Source organism: Gadus macrocephalus, chromosome 21 (assembly GCF_031168955.1).
Source record: "Gadus macrocephalus chromosome 21, ASM3116895v1".
NCBI lineage: Eukaryota > Metazoa > Chordata > Actinopteri > Gadiformes > Gadidae > Gadus > Gadus macrocephalus.
Window position 1 is genome coordinate 1,902,214 of NC_082402.1, and position 13,152 is coordinate 1,915,365.

Genomic DNA, 13,152 nt, shown 5'->3' on the forward strand with positions numbered 1-13,152 from the left:
TTTATCTGTAACTCTAAGGGGGGGGGGGGGGGGGGGGGGGCTCACCGAAGAAGAGGTAGAGCAGGGCCAGCAGGCTGAGGGACACGGCCATGGCCAGCTTAGGGTCCACGGTGAAGCCCAGCACCAGGGCGACCGAGGCGCACAGCAGGAGAGAGAGGAACACCACCAGCCACGAGAACTGGAACAGGGGCTCCACCTGCTGGCCAGCAAAGGTCTTCATCTCGTCTGAGGGGGGAGAGAGGGGAGAGAGGGGGGGGGAGTGAAGATGTAAGTATTTTCCGGACAACAGCCTTCAGGTATTTGGCTAGCCTGGGGTCTTTAGCAACGCTACTGCACGGTTAGCCTAGCCTGGGGTCTTTATAAGGGCTCCTATAGATGTGTAGCTCGCTAGTTAGCCCGGGTCGGTCTTGAAAGGGCTCCTATAGGTGTGTAGCTCGCTAGTTAGCCTAGCCTGGGGTCTTCATAAACGCTCCTCTGTGTGTAGCTCGCTAATTAGCCTAGCCTGGGGTCTTCATAAGAGCTCCTATAGGTGTGTAGCTCGCTAGTTAGCCTAGCCTGGGCCCTGGGGTCCTCCTAAGAGCTCTTATAGTTGTGTAGCTCGCTAGTTAGCCTAGCCTGGGGTCTTCATAAGAGCTCCTATAGGTGTGTAGCTCGCTAGTTAGCCTAGCCTGGGGTCCTCATAAAAGCTCCTATAGGTGTGTAGCTCGCTAGTTAGCCTAGCCTGGGGTCCTCATAAAAGCTCCTATAGGTGTTTAGCTCGCTAGTTAGCCTAGCCTGGGGTCTTCATCAGGGCTACTTTGTGTGTAGCTCATTGGTTAGCCTAGCCTGGGGTCTTCATCAGGGCTACTATGTGTTTAGCTCATTGGTTAGCCTAGCCTGGGGTCTTCATAAGGGCTCCTGGGTGTGTAGCTAGCCCGTTAGCCTGGCGCTCACCCTCCAGCTTCTTGAGCAGGAAGGACTTGCCGCTGCCCCACTGGGCGTACAGCCCCACGCAGATGGGAGGCTGCATGGTGGGCTCGCTCAGGATGTCCGCCAGCGCGCTGCTGTACAGGTCGTAGCCTAGCATGTCCCCGTCGCACTCAGAGGGGGACAGGTGGCCTGCAGAGAGAGAGAGAGAGAGAGAGAGAGAGAGACCAACACAGACAGACATACACACACACAGACCAACACACACACACAGACAGACACATACACACATACAGACACGTACACATATACAGACACACAGACGCAGCCACGCACACTCACACAGACACATACACACACACACACACACACACACACACACACACACACACACACACACACACACACATACACACATACACACATAGAGACATGTCATTGTTATTTCATAATCAGGCTGACTAATAGATAAAGGATGACTAATTGAGACATCAATACCGTTTGTATCTATTATCAGGCTGACTAATAGATACCCATGGTATCAGGGTGACTAATAGATCATGGCATGCTGATTAATTGGTTTATATTACATTGATGTATTTCTGTCATCAGGCTGACTAGATTAATGATGACTGACAGACACATCATCCACATCTGAGTCATCAGGCTGACTAATGGATCCAGGATGATAGGTTCAGAGGCAGCAGGCTGACTAATGGATCCAGGCTGACTCATGGATCCAGGCTGACTAATGGATTCATGATGACTAACAGACACATCATCACCATCTGAGTCATCAGGCTGACTAAAGGATCAGGATGACAGCTTCAGATGGGGCAGGCTGACTAATGGATGGGGACTCACGCGCTCCAAAGATCTGCGTGAGGATGCTCTTCTGGTGGCTGCAGTCGATGTTGTACGGCGTCTCTCCCGCCTTGTTGGGCCGGTACAGCAGGCGGCCATCTTTAGGGTTCCTCAGCAGCAGCTCGGCCAGCCGCCGGCTCCGCCCCCGGATGGCGATGTGGAGGGGCGTGTCTCCTTTCTAAAACACAGGAAACAGGGAGCTGGAAGAATCCTCTACAGTAAAAGCCCCTCGTTTGGAAAAAACAAACAAAAAATAAATGTTGATGAAGAAATACAATTTAATTATTCTAGATAGGTTGGTGGTTACTGGTGAATAGGTTAACTGGTGAACTGGTTTACTGGTAACAGTTAACTTGTTAACTGGAGGCTTACTTTGTCCACCGCTGAAACCTTGGCTCCTTTATCCAGCAGCAGCTCAACAATGTCGATGTTCCTCATCTTAGTGGCTTTGATCAGAGGAGTCTCTCCATCCTGGAGAGAGAGAGATAGGGTTACAGTGTCTCTCTGTCAGAGAGAGAGAGATAGAGCAGCATTACAGTGTCTCTCCATCCTAGAGAAAGAGAGTGAGCATACAGTGTATATCCTAGAGCGAGTCCTGCAGACAGACGGACGGACGGACGGACGGTACCTTGGTGCAGTTCTCGGTGTCGGGGCTGCACTGCAGGATGTCTCGGACCATGGTGGCGTTCCCCTTCTCCACCGCCCAGTACAGCGCCGTCTTGTTCTCCTGAGGAACCACACAGCCAATCACAGAGCAGCACGGCCCAGCGCGGCCAACCACAGACCAGCACGGCCCAGCGCGGCCAACCACAGACCAGCACGGCCAACTGCGGCCAATCACAATCTTCTGAGGGTGTTTTGTGGGGACCTTGGTTTATGGGGTCCTGATGGAGTCATGGGGGTCCTGGTGGGGTCATGGGGGTCCTGGTGGGGTCATGGGGGTCATTGGGGTCCTGATGGGGTCATTGGGGTCGTGATGGGGTAATGGGGGTCGTGATGGGGTCATGGGGGTCCTGGTGGGGTCATGGGGGTCATGGGGGTCGTCATGGGGTCATGGGGGTCGTGATGGGGTCATGGGGGTCGTGATGGGGTCATGGGGGTCGTGATGTGGTCATGGGGGTCCTGGTGGGGTCATGGGGTCCTGGTGGGGTCATGGGGGTCCTGATGGGGTCATGGGGGTCCTGATGGGGTCATGGGGGTCGTGATGGGGTCCTGGTGGGGTCATGGGGTCATGGTGGGGTTATGGGGGTCCTGGTGGGGTCATGGTGGGGTCATGGGGTCCTCACCTGTCCTCTGATGTCGATGTCTGCGTACTTCTGCAGCAGAGCTTTGACGATCTCCACGTGTCCGCCCCGCACGGCTCCGATCAGAACTGTGTCCCCACTCTGGAGAACCACACACACACACAGAACCACACACACACACACACACACACACAGAACCACACACACACACACACACACACACACAGAACCACACACACACACACAACCACACACGCATACTCATTAGAGTTAGTTACAGTCAGTCAGATTCACCCTCACCGAACCACACACGGTACGTAGCTTCACTGTGTGGTTATTATTGGATGGAACGGTTAGCGTTATGCTCGTTGGGTAAGTTATGCTACTTCTAATTATTGGGCCTGTTAGCATTGTGCTAGCTGGTTGAGTTGTACTACATGGGTGAGTTTAGCTTGTTGGTAATGGTTAGCATGATGCTAGTTGGTTTGCGTTGTGAGACTTTTAAGTTTATCTAGTGGCTTGAGTTATGCTAATCTGTTAACGTGATGCTAGCTGTTTCAGTGCGTGCTCTGACCCGGTCGGGGATGTTGACGTAGGTGCCGGCGTCCAGCAGGTCCTGGACGATCTCGGTGTGGCCCTCCTTGGCGGCGATCATCAGCGCGGTGTTGCCGTCCTTGTCCGTCATGTTGACGTTGGGGTTCCTCTTCAGCAGCTCCTTCACCACCTCCGAGAAGCCCCCCTTCACCCCCACGATCAGGGCCGTCATCGAGTTCTGGAGCCCAGGGACCAGAACACAGGTCAGTGACCAGCTACTGGTTAACTCCTCAGTGGTCAGTGACCAGCTACTGGTTAACCCCTCAGTGGTCAGTGACCAGCTACTGGTTAACCCCTCAGTGGTCAGTGACCAGCTACTGGTTAACCCCTCAGTGGTCAGTGACCAGCTACTGGTTAACCTCTCAGTTCATACACTAGGACGCTGTTAGTGACCTGGCTACTGGTTAACCTCTCAGTGGTCAGTGACCAGCTACTGGTTAACCCCTCAGTTCATACACTAGCGGTTAGTGACCTGGCTACTGGTTAACCCCTCAGTTCATACACAAGCTGTTAATGACCTGGTTACTGGTTAACCCCTCAGTTCATACACTAGGATGCTGTTCCCAGATCAGTTTATCGATCCTCCTGGGGATGAGGACGTGGATGCGATACAGTGTAGCGTCAGTGGAGGAGCTAACACTCTAGCTTAGCTCCGGTTGGCTTAGCGTCGGTAACACTGCAGCTTAGCTTCAGTCACCTTAGCGTCTGTAACACTGAAGCCTAGCTTTATCATTAGATGAGCTAACACTGTAGCTTAGCTTCGGTTAGCTTAGCGTCGGTAACACTGCAGCTTAGCTTCAGTCACCTTAGCGTCTGTAACACTGAAGCCTAGCTTTATCATTAGATGAGCTAACACTGTAGCTTAGCTTTGGTTAGCTTAGCGTCGGTAACACTGCAGCTTAGCTTCAGTTACCTTAGCGTCTGTAACACTGAAGCCTAGCTTTATCATTAGATGAGCTAACACTGTAGCTTAGCTTTGGTTAGCTTAGCGTCGGTAACACTGCAGCTTAGCTTCAGTTACCTTAGCGTCTGTAACACTGAAGCCTAGCTTTATCATTAGATGAGCTAACACTGTAGCTTAGCTTTGGTTAGCTTAGCGTCGGTAACACTGCAGCTTAGCTTCAGTCACCTTAGCGTCTGTAACACTGAAGCCTAGCTTTATCATTAGATGAGCTAACACTGTAGCTTAGCTTCGGTTAGCTTAGCGTCGGTAACACTGCAGCTTAGCTTCAGTCACCTTAGCGTCTGTAACACTGAAGCCTAGCTTTATCATTAGATGAGCTAACACTGTAGCTTAGCTTTGGTTAGCTTAGCGTCGGTAACACTGCAGCTTAGCTTCAGTTACCTTAGCGTCTGTAACACTGAAGCCTAGCTTTATCATTAGATGAGCTAACACTGTAGCTTAGCTTCGGTTAGCTTAGCGTCGGTAACACTGCAGCTTAGCTTCAGTTACCTTAGCGTCTGTAACACTGAAGCCTAGCTTTATCATTAGATGAGCTAACACTGTAGCTTAGCTTTGGTTAGCTTAGCGTCGGTAACACTGCAGCTTAGCTTCAGTTACCTTAGCGTCTGTAACACTGAAGCCTAGCTTTATCATTCGATGAGCTAACACTGTAGCTTAGCTTCGGTTAGCTTAGCGTCGGTAACGCTGTGTAGATATGTGTATAGTGAGTATATGTAGGAACATACCGCCCCCTCCTGGTCGACATCCGCTCCGTTCTCCAGCAGGTGCATCACACTCTCGAAGTGACCCTTCCTGGAGGCCCAGATCAGAGGGGTGGTGCCATACTGCAACACACACACACACACACACACACACACACACACACACACACACACACACACACACACACACACACACACACACACAGGTGTTAGCTTATGTTAGCTGACCATGACTGACCTTCTCGGTGATTGAGAACCAGGTAAAGTATTCCAATTGTAACTGATGTTGGCTAAATATAATTGATGAGGACGGAGGCGATGCTAACAGAAGCTAATTGATGAAATCCAACGCTTACTGATATTAGGGAATGGAAAGTAATGCCATGGGAGCACTTATGCTACCGGATGGAAGGTGATGCTAACTGATGGTAGCGGATGGAAGCTAAAGCTAACTGATGCTAGGTGATGGAGGTTTGATGCTAACTGATGCTAGCTGAACGATGTTTGATGCTAGCTGATGCTAGTGGATGGAAGCTGATGCTAACTGATGCTAGTGGATGGAAGCTGATGCTAACTGATGCTAGTGGATGGAAGCCGCTGATGCTAACCGGTGCTAGCTCACCTTGTCGGAGCAGTTGACCTTGGCTCCGTTGTCGAGGAGCAGCTTGACGATGTCGGCGTGGCCCCGTCCCGCCGCCCAGATGATAGGATACACACTGTACTGCTGCAGACAGACAGGTGGACAGACAGGGGGACAGGGTAGAGAGACGGGTGGACAGACAGGGGGACAGATAGGGGGACAGGGTAGAGAGACGGGTGGACAGATAGGGGGACAGACAGTTGGACGGACAGGGGGACAGACAGAAGATGAGAGACAGACAGGAAGAAACAGAGGTGGGGATACAGAGGGGTAGAGAGATGGATGGAGAGTCAGACAGGGGGGCAGACAGGTAGACAGACAGGGGGACAGACAGAGGGGTGGAGAGAGACAGACAGGGGGACAGACAGAGGGACAGACAGAGGGGTGGAGAGAGACAGACAGGTGGACAGACAGGTGGACACAGAGGGGTAGAGAGACAGGTGGAGAGAGAGACAGGTGGCAGTTGAATGTGAGCTTAATAATATCTTGGTTAAGTGGTCAGCTTTGTGTGTGTGTGTGTGTGTGTGTGTGTGTGTGTGTGTGTGTGTGTGTGTGTGTGTGTGTGTGTGTGTGTGTGTGTGTGTGTGTGTGTGTGTGTGTGTGTGTGTGTGTGTGTTACCTGTCCTGTTGTGTTGGGGTTGGCTCCATTCTCCAGTAGAAGCTCGCAGACCTCCACGCGACCTTTATAGGCAGCCCACATAAGGGCTGTCCAGCCACCCTGTTCAATACAGAACATTATCGATCAATATCTGATCAATAACATTATAGATCAATATCTGATCAATACATAACATTATCGATCAATATCTGTTCAATACATAACATTATAGATCAATATCTGATCAATACATACAATTATATATCAATATCTGTTCAATGCATAACATTATAGATCAATATCTGATCAATACATAACTTTATAGATCAACATCTAATCAATAACATGATAGATCAATCATGGAGATGGACACCATATATAAGAACATGTAAGTATGTATGGAATGATTCATAAACATATAGATATTCTTGAAGCTAAAATTTACCCGGCTCTAGTTATGGATCTGCTTGATTTCATCATGATCTGGTCCCCGACCCACGGTGAATGGATGGATCAATAAATCAGTCTCTGCCTTCTATTGGCCTGGTCGAGGTCACACATTCATCCTGACAGCCTCCCAGTTGCTAGGTAACCAGAGGCTCTGTGACCGCGGAGGTCTGGAACCTTGGTCGGTGGTTGCCGCGGTGACCGCACCGATGCACCAACGGTCAGAATACTAACGACCCTGGTGTCCACGGTGATCACGGAACTCCCCTCTAACATGTACTGGTCTGATGTGGTTCCCACACTACATACTGGTCACGATGGAACGGGCTGGACTAGTCTGCTCGCTTCGTATCGGACTCTAGACTATTGGTGTTGCTAGCATGCGGTTAGCAAGTCGTTAGCATGTTGATAGCATGTTCTCTACCATGTCTCTGTGCTCAAGGCAGATGTGTTGTTAGCATATCATCTACCATGTCTCTGTGCTCCAGGTAGATGTGTTGTTAGCGTATTGTTAGCATGTAGTTAGCATGTTCTCTACCATGTCTCTATGCTCCAGGTATATATGCTGCTAGCGTGTTGTTAGCATGTCGTTAGCATGTTGTGTACCATGTCTCTGTGCTCCAGGTATATATGCTGTTAGCGTGTTGTTAGCATGTCGTTAGCATGTTGTGTACCATGTCTCTGTGCTCCAGGTAGATGTGTTGTTGTTAGCATGTCATTAGCATGTTGTGTACCATGTCTCTGTGCTCCAGGTAGATGTGTTGTTAGCATGTTGTTAGCCTGTCTTTAGCATGTTGTGTACCATGTCTCTGTGCTCCAGGTAGGCGCTGTTCTCCAGCAGCTCCTTGACCACCTCCAGGTGCCCCTCCTTGGCGCCTGAGATCAAAGCGGACCAGCAGTCCTGGGGGAGGGGAGAGAGAGAGAGAGAGAGAGGGAGGGAGGGAGGCTGTTACCATGGCAACACATGGATACCTTGTTGCCATGGGAACAACCTCCCTGGAACAGTCCCGTTCGTAGGTTAGAGGCTGTGTCCCAGGTGGATAGAGATACGTATATATATAGAGAGAGAGGGGGATGGAGAGAGAGAGAGAGGGGGGAGAGGGAGGGGGAGAGGGAGAGAGGGGGGGGGGGGGTGGAGAGAGAGAGAGAGAGGGATGAAGAGAGAGAGGGGCGATGGGGGGAGAGAGAGAGAGAGAGAGAGGGGGGGGGGATGGGGAGAGAGAGAAAGAGAGAGGGGGGGATGGAGAGAGAGGGGGATGGGGAGAGAAATGGATGTAGAGTGGATAGAAAGAGATCAATAGATAGTGATTAGAGATAGAGATAGATACAGTAGAACGAAGACACAACAGAGTGATAAAAGAAGGATTGATAGATGAGATAAGATGGAACTAGAGACAGAGCGACTGAGAGATGCAGCAGATAGGTTATTGATTGTGTATTGATTGATTGATTACCACGTCGTCCAGGTTGACGTTGGCTCCCCTCCTGATCAGCTCCTGAACGATCTCCAGGCTGCCTTGCTCAGAGGCCAACATCAGGGGAGTCTGACCATTCTGTTACCACACACAAATACACACACACACACAAACACACCTCATGAATAACAAACCAATAGATCAATCCATGATTCCAATGATCATTGATCCATGACTGTAAGTCTATAACTGTGGATCTATTACTGTAGATCTACGGCTGTAGATTGTGTCCACAGTGAGTGTGTTTCAGGCGGAGGTGTGGCGGTTGTTCTGGACGAAGATGGGCTGATGAGGAGGAGGAAGAGGAGGAGGCTGGAGATTCAATCGAAGGTGAGGATAAGCTAATGAAGATAATGATGATGAGGGTGATGGGGACGAAGATGAAAACGAGGGGGATGATAAAGCTCATGATGTAGCTGAGGGTGATGATGAATGACGGTGAGGATGCGGATGATGATGAAGATGGTGATGAATGAGATGATGATGAAGATGAGGATGTAGGTGAGGATGCTGAATATGAGGGTGATGTTGGTGTTGATGGTGAAGAAGGTGAAGATGATGGTGAGGAGGAGGAGGAAGAGGAGGGCGGGGCTCACGTCGCTGCGGCCGTCCACCTCCTTGAAGCGGTCCAGGTGGGACTTCAGTGCCCCCAGGTTCTCCTCCTCCACGTAGCTGAAGAGGTTCTGGATGGCCAGCGTGGTCATCTTGATGGAGGTGGTGGTGTCCATGGTTACGGCTCTGCAGGGGAGGGAGGGGGGTCAGGGGGAGGCTGGGCGGATCGGGTCCGAGCGGTACCCCAGTGAAAGTAGGATCGTAAAAGTACAAGAACTGGAGCACTCTTGGGTCGTCTGGGTTCTACTGGTAGTGTCTGGGTTCTACTGGTAGTGTCTGGGTTCTACTGGTCGTTTCTGGGTTCTACTGGTAGTGTCTGGGTTCTACTGGTCGTTTCTGGGTTCTACTGGTAGTGTCTGGGTTCTACTGGTAGTGTCTGGGTTCTACTGGTAGTGTCTGGGTTCTACTGGTAGTGTCTGGGTTCTACTGGTCGTTTCTGGGTTCTACTGGTAGTGTCTGGGTTCTACTGGTAGTGTCTGGGTTCTACTGGTAGTGTCTGGGTTCTACTGGTAGTGTCTGGGTTCTACTGGTCGTTTCTGGGTTCTACTGGTAGTGTCTGGGTTCTACTGGTCGTTTCTGGGTTCTACTGGTAGTGTCTGGGTTCTACTGGTCGTTTCTGGGTTCTACTGGTAGTGTCTGGGTTCTACTGATCATATCTGGGTTCTACTGATCGTGCCTGGGTTCTACTGGTCGTGTCTGGGTTCTACTGATCGTCCCTGGGTTCTACTGGTCGTGTCTGGGTTCTACTGGTCGTGTCTTGGTTCTACTGGTCGTGTCTGTGTTCTACTGATCGTGTCTGGGTTCTACTGATTGTGTCTGGGTTCTACTGATCGTGTCTGGGTTCTACTGATTGTGTCTGGGTTCTACTGATCGTGTCTGAGGCTCAAGGTCGACCAATAGGGTTTTTCAAGGCCGATTTCGATATCTTTTCATCACAACAGAAATTTTGAGTTGTCATTAATTTGCAGTCACTATATATATTTTCATACAGCACAAACTACTACAAACTTTTTACTTTTCCAAAGTAGAGTGTGACGCTAATGCACAAAAGCTAGAAGGCTGGCTGTAGCAGATGGAGCTAGCTGGCAGACTGTCTACAGAGTTAAGAGGGCTAGCTAACAGGCTAGCTGGAGAGATGAGAGAGATAATTGCCAGGCTATTTGCAGAGAGCTAGCTTCCGGGCTATGTTTAGAGATAAGAGGGCTATCTGCCAAGCTATTGAGAGATGAAAGAGCTAACTGCTAGGTTATTGGTAAAGCGCTGAGAGCTAGCTGCTACAAGATAGCCCAGCAGCTAGTTCTCTCCTATCTACCTCTGCAGAGGCGTTTGTTGAGATACTGATCAGTAACGTGTTTGAAGATAGCATGTTAGCTATATTAGCGCCTCAGCAAGGGCGAGCTGACATTTCTTAAATGTCAGGAATTCTGTCACCAACACAGTCTTCAAACCAGGACCAGCCTGTCTGCATTTCTGTCTTTCTATCTGTCAGCAGCAGCATCAGTTTCCTGGGATTACTTGCAGACAGCCAGACATATTGCTATTTATGTATGTTTTCTTTCCTTCTCTCTCTCTCTCTCTCTCTCTCTCTCTCTCTCCTCTCTCTCTCTCTCTCTCTCTCTCTCTCTCTCTCTCTCTCTCTCTCTCTCTCTCTCTCTCTCTCTCTCTCTCCCCCCCCCTTCCTTCCTTCCTTCCTTCCTTCCTTCCTTCCTTCCTTCCTTCCTTCCTTCCTTCCATCCTTCCATCCTTCCTTCCTTGGAAGGAAGGAATGAATCTAATATTCGTTCCCCGTAAAGTGTTTAATAAGCTTCTCGGTAACTCTTGCTGCGTTTCCCATAACGGTCTAGTGGTGGCGCTGTTATGTCCTTTATCCCAGACGTGTAATATAATGGGACTGTTATGAGTACGTTAACGCCCACAGACCCCCCGGGTCCTGTTTATCGACCAAAACACCCCCATTCGGAGGAATGCGTTGAAATCACAGACCTCAGCCAGTCTGAGTCCTGCAGGATAACGAGGTCAGACCGTCTGAAGGCCCGCGCGTCCAATGAAACCCGTTTATAAACACGGGCTCCATTTTTTTTGTATGGAGTTTTATGAGGCGTATATAATAATGTTTAATCCCATCTGATTGAGATCCGGTGCAAAAATATTCTACACAATCAAATTGTAAACGGAAAGATTTTCACATTCCGTTACATTTGGCCTATTCTGCATCACACCTTTATATCAGTATATAATTATATCATTGTATCAAACACAAGACACGGCGATACACGGTCATGTTAGACATTGTTATTGTGCACGGACGGAGACACACACACGTACACACACACACACACACACACACACACACACACACACACACACACACACACACACACACACACACACACACACACACACACACACACACACACACACACACACACACACACACACCACACACACACACCTATATGATACACATTCACACCCTTCCCTTCATGAATAATCTCCTGCATCCCACCGTTAAACGTTAACTCGCTACGGTAATAACGACGTCCTAACGCCCCAAACGCATTCAGACACATTTATTATAGCAGGCATATAATAAACAGTTTACAATAAACACACGCACACACATTACTGCTCCTCTACCACAAATAACGATACGCTCCAATCTGACAACTGTCAATCAAAGCACGCATCGATCATGAGGACAACCGTTTCAGTATTCACCGTTAAACACCGCCGGTGAGAGATGAGGGGTCGGTCCGGTTCGGGCGGCACGGGTCCCGGTGGGCGATGTGTCTTCTGCGGGTCTCCTCTAGATGAAAGGCAGCAGTCTATTCCCCATCCCACACTACAGCCATTTTGTGGAGCAGAAAAACAGTGGAGCTGAAGAGACGCTGCGAGTCAATCTCGGACAAGCCCCGCCCCCTGCCGTGACGCGCACAGCAACAGAGGAGGATGGGGTGATGAAGAGAGGATAAAGGAATGAAACCAAGTAATTTATACAGAAGACAGTAAATGTCGCAGCCCCGCCGTCTAGTCCAGTGAAAGCTGGAACATTCTGAGTCTTATAGTCAACGGTAATGAGATTCATTGTGTAGAACTGAACCAATAGCCGGGCCTGTTTCTATTGTGCACAGTAAATAGAGTCAGTGCAGGACACGGAATGGCCTCGCTGATGGGGTTGACGATGTTGTGTTGATAATAACCACACACCTTCACCATGTAGTCCACAGTAGGAACCACAAACACCTGCTGGGCCCACAGGTCCGAGCTCCCAGAAGTTCCTCACGGTTGTAGTAACGGGTTCAAAGAGCACAAGGAGTCGTTCTGTTATCTACCGTGTGATATTATCCGTTATATTTCCACCATAAATCTGCTGGTTTACAAGCCTGTTTTGACCGCATGCTGTGAACTTTATCCTGTAAACTATTGGACTGTATTTGAAAACTTATATTGACCTCCATATAGACCTCCAGCTAGAAATGCGAAGTTACTATAGGGGCATTGGGTGTGGGTGTGTTTGGACACTGCATGAATACAAACCGATTTATTTCTGATTCATTTGTTTAGCATTAACATATCTAGGGACTAAATATTGATTTGAGGTCGCCATGGCCACCCGGGTGCACCCTTAACTGTAATATCTTTATTTTCCCTAACCGTAATATCCTGTGTCTACCAACAGGTGTCAGTGTAACCCAACCTTCCTCAGGGCTGTCCTCGGTGCAGCTGAAGGTCACACAGGCTCTGCTGCCCCCTAGCAGTCAGATAGCAGCTCTGCTGCCCCCTAACGGTCAGACAGCGGCCTCTGCTGCCCCCTAGCGGTCAGACAGCGGCCTCTGCTGCCCCCTAGCGGTCAGACAGCGGCCTCTGCTGCTCCCTAGCGGTCAGACAGGAGAGGGACACCCAGAGCCAGAGGGAGCGTTCCAATACCTACTGGTTGTTGTACCGTTTCTCCCTCGGGTCGATGAGAGAAGGAAGTTATTCTCCCACTCGCTCCACAACTCACCTCCTCCCATAACCTCCCCCTCTATGGCGTGAGGAGAGTGAGGGGGGAGGGTTGAGTAGTGGATTGATTGGGGGGTGTTCATTGATCCTCTGGGTGTGATTGGT

General features: G+C 49.9%; 1 protein-coding gene across 1 annotated transcript in view; it reads right to left on the reverse strand.

Annotated features, from left to right (window-relative positions):
- kidins220b (kinase D-interacting substrate 220b) overlaps window positions 1-12,088 on the reverse strand; it is a 27,251-nt gene extending 15,163 nt beyond the window's left edge. The window contains exons 1-14 of the mRNA XM_060041225.1: window positions 11,764-12,088; window positions 9,030-9,171; window positions 8,413-8,511; window positions 7,761-7,859; window positions 6,533-6,631; window positions 5,896-5,997; window positions 5,298-5,396; window positions 3,589-3,786; window positions 3,057-3,155; window positions 2,399-2,497; window positions 2,143-2,241; window positions 1,771-1,948; window positions 934-1,098; window positions 46-225 (exon numbers count right to left, since the gene is read on the reverse strand). Coding sequence (XP_059897208.1) covers window positions 46-225; window positions 934-1,098; window positions 1,771-1,948; window positions 2,143-2,241; window positions 2,399-2,497; window positions 3,057-3,155; window positions 3,589-3,786; window positions 5,298-5,396; window positions 5,896-5,997; window positions 6,533-6,631; window positions 7,761-7,859; window positions 8,413-8,511; window positions 9,030-9,161 — 1,648 coding nt within the window. The 5' untranslated portion in view covers window positions 9,162-9,171; window positions 11,764-12,088. The remainder of the gene's footprint in view (window positions 1-45; window positions 226-933; window positions 1,099-1,770; window positions 1,949-2,142; window positions 2,242-2,398; window positions 2,498-3,056; window positions 3,156-3,588; window positions 3,787-5,297; window positions 5,397-5,895; window positions 5,998-6,532; window positions 6,632-7,760; window positions 7,860-8,412; window positions 8,512-9,029; window positions 9,172-11,763) is intronic.
- Window positions 12,089-13,152: the final 1,064 nt, after the last annotated feature.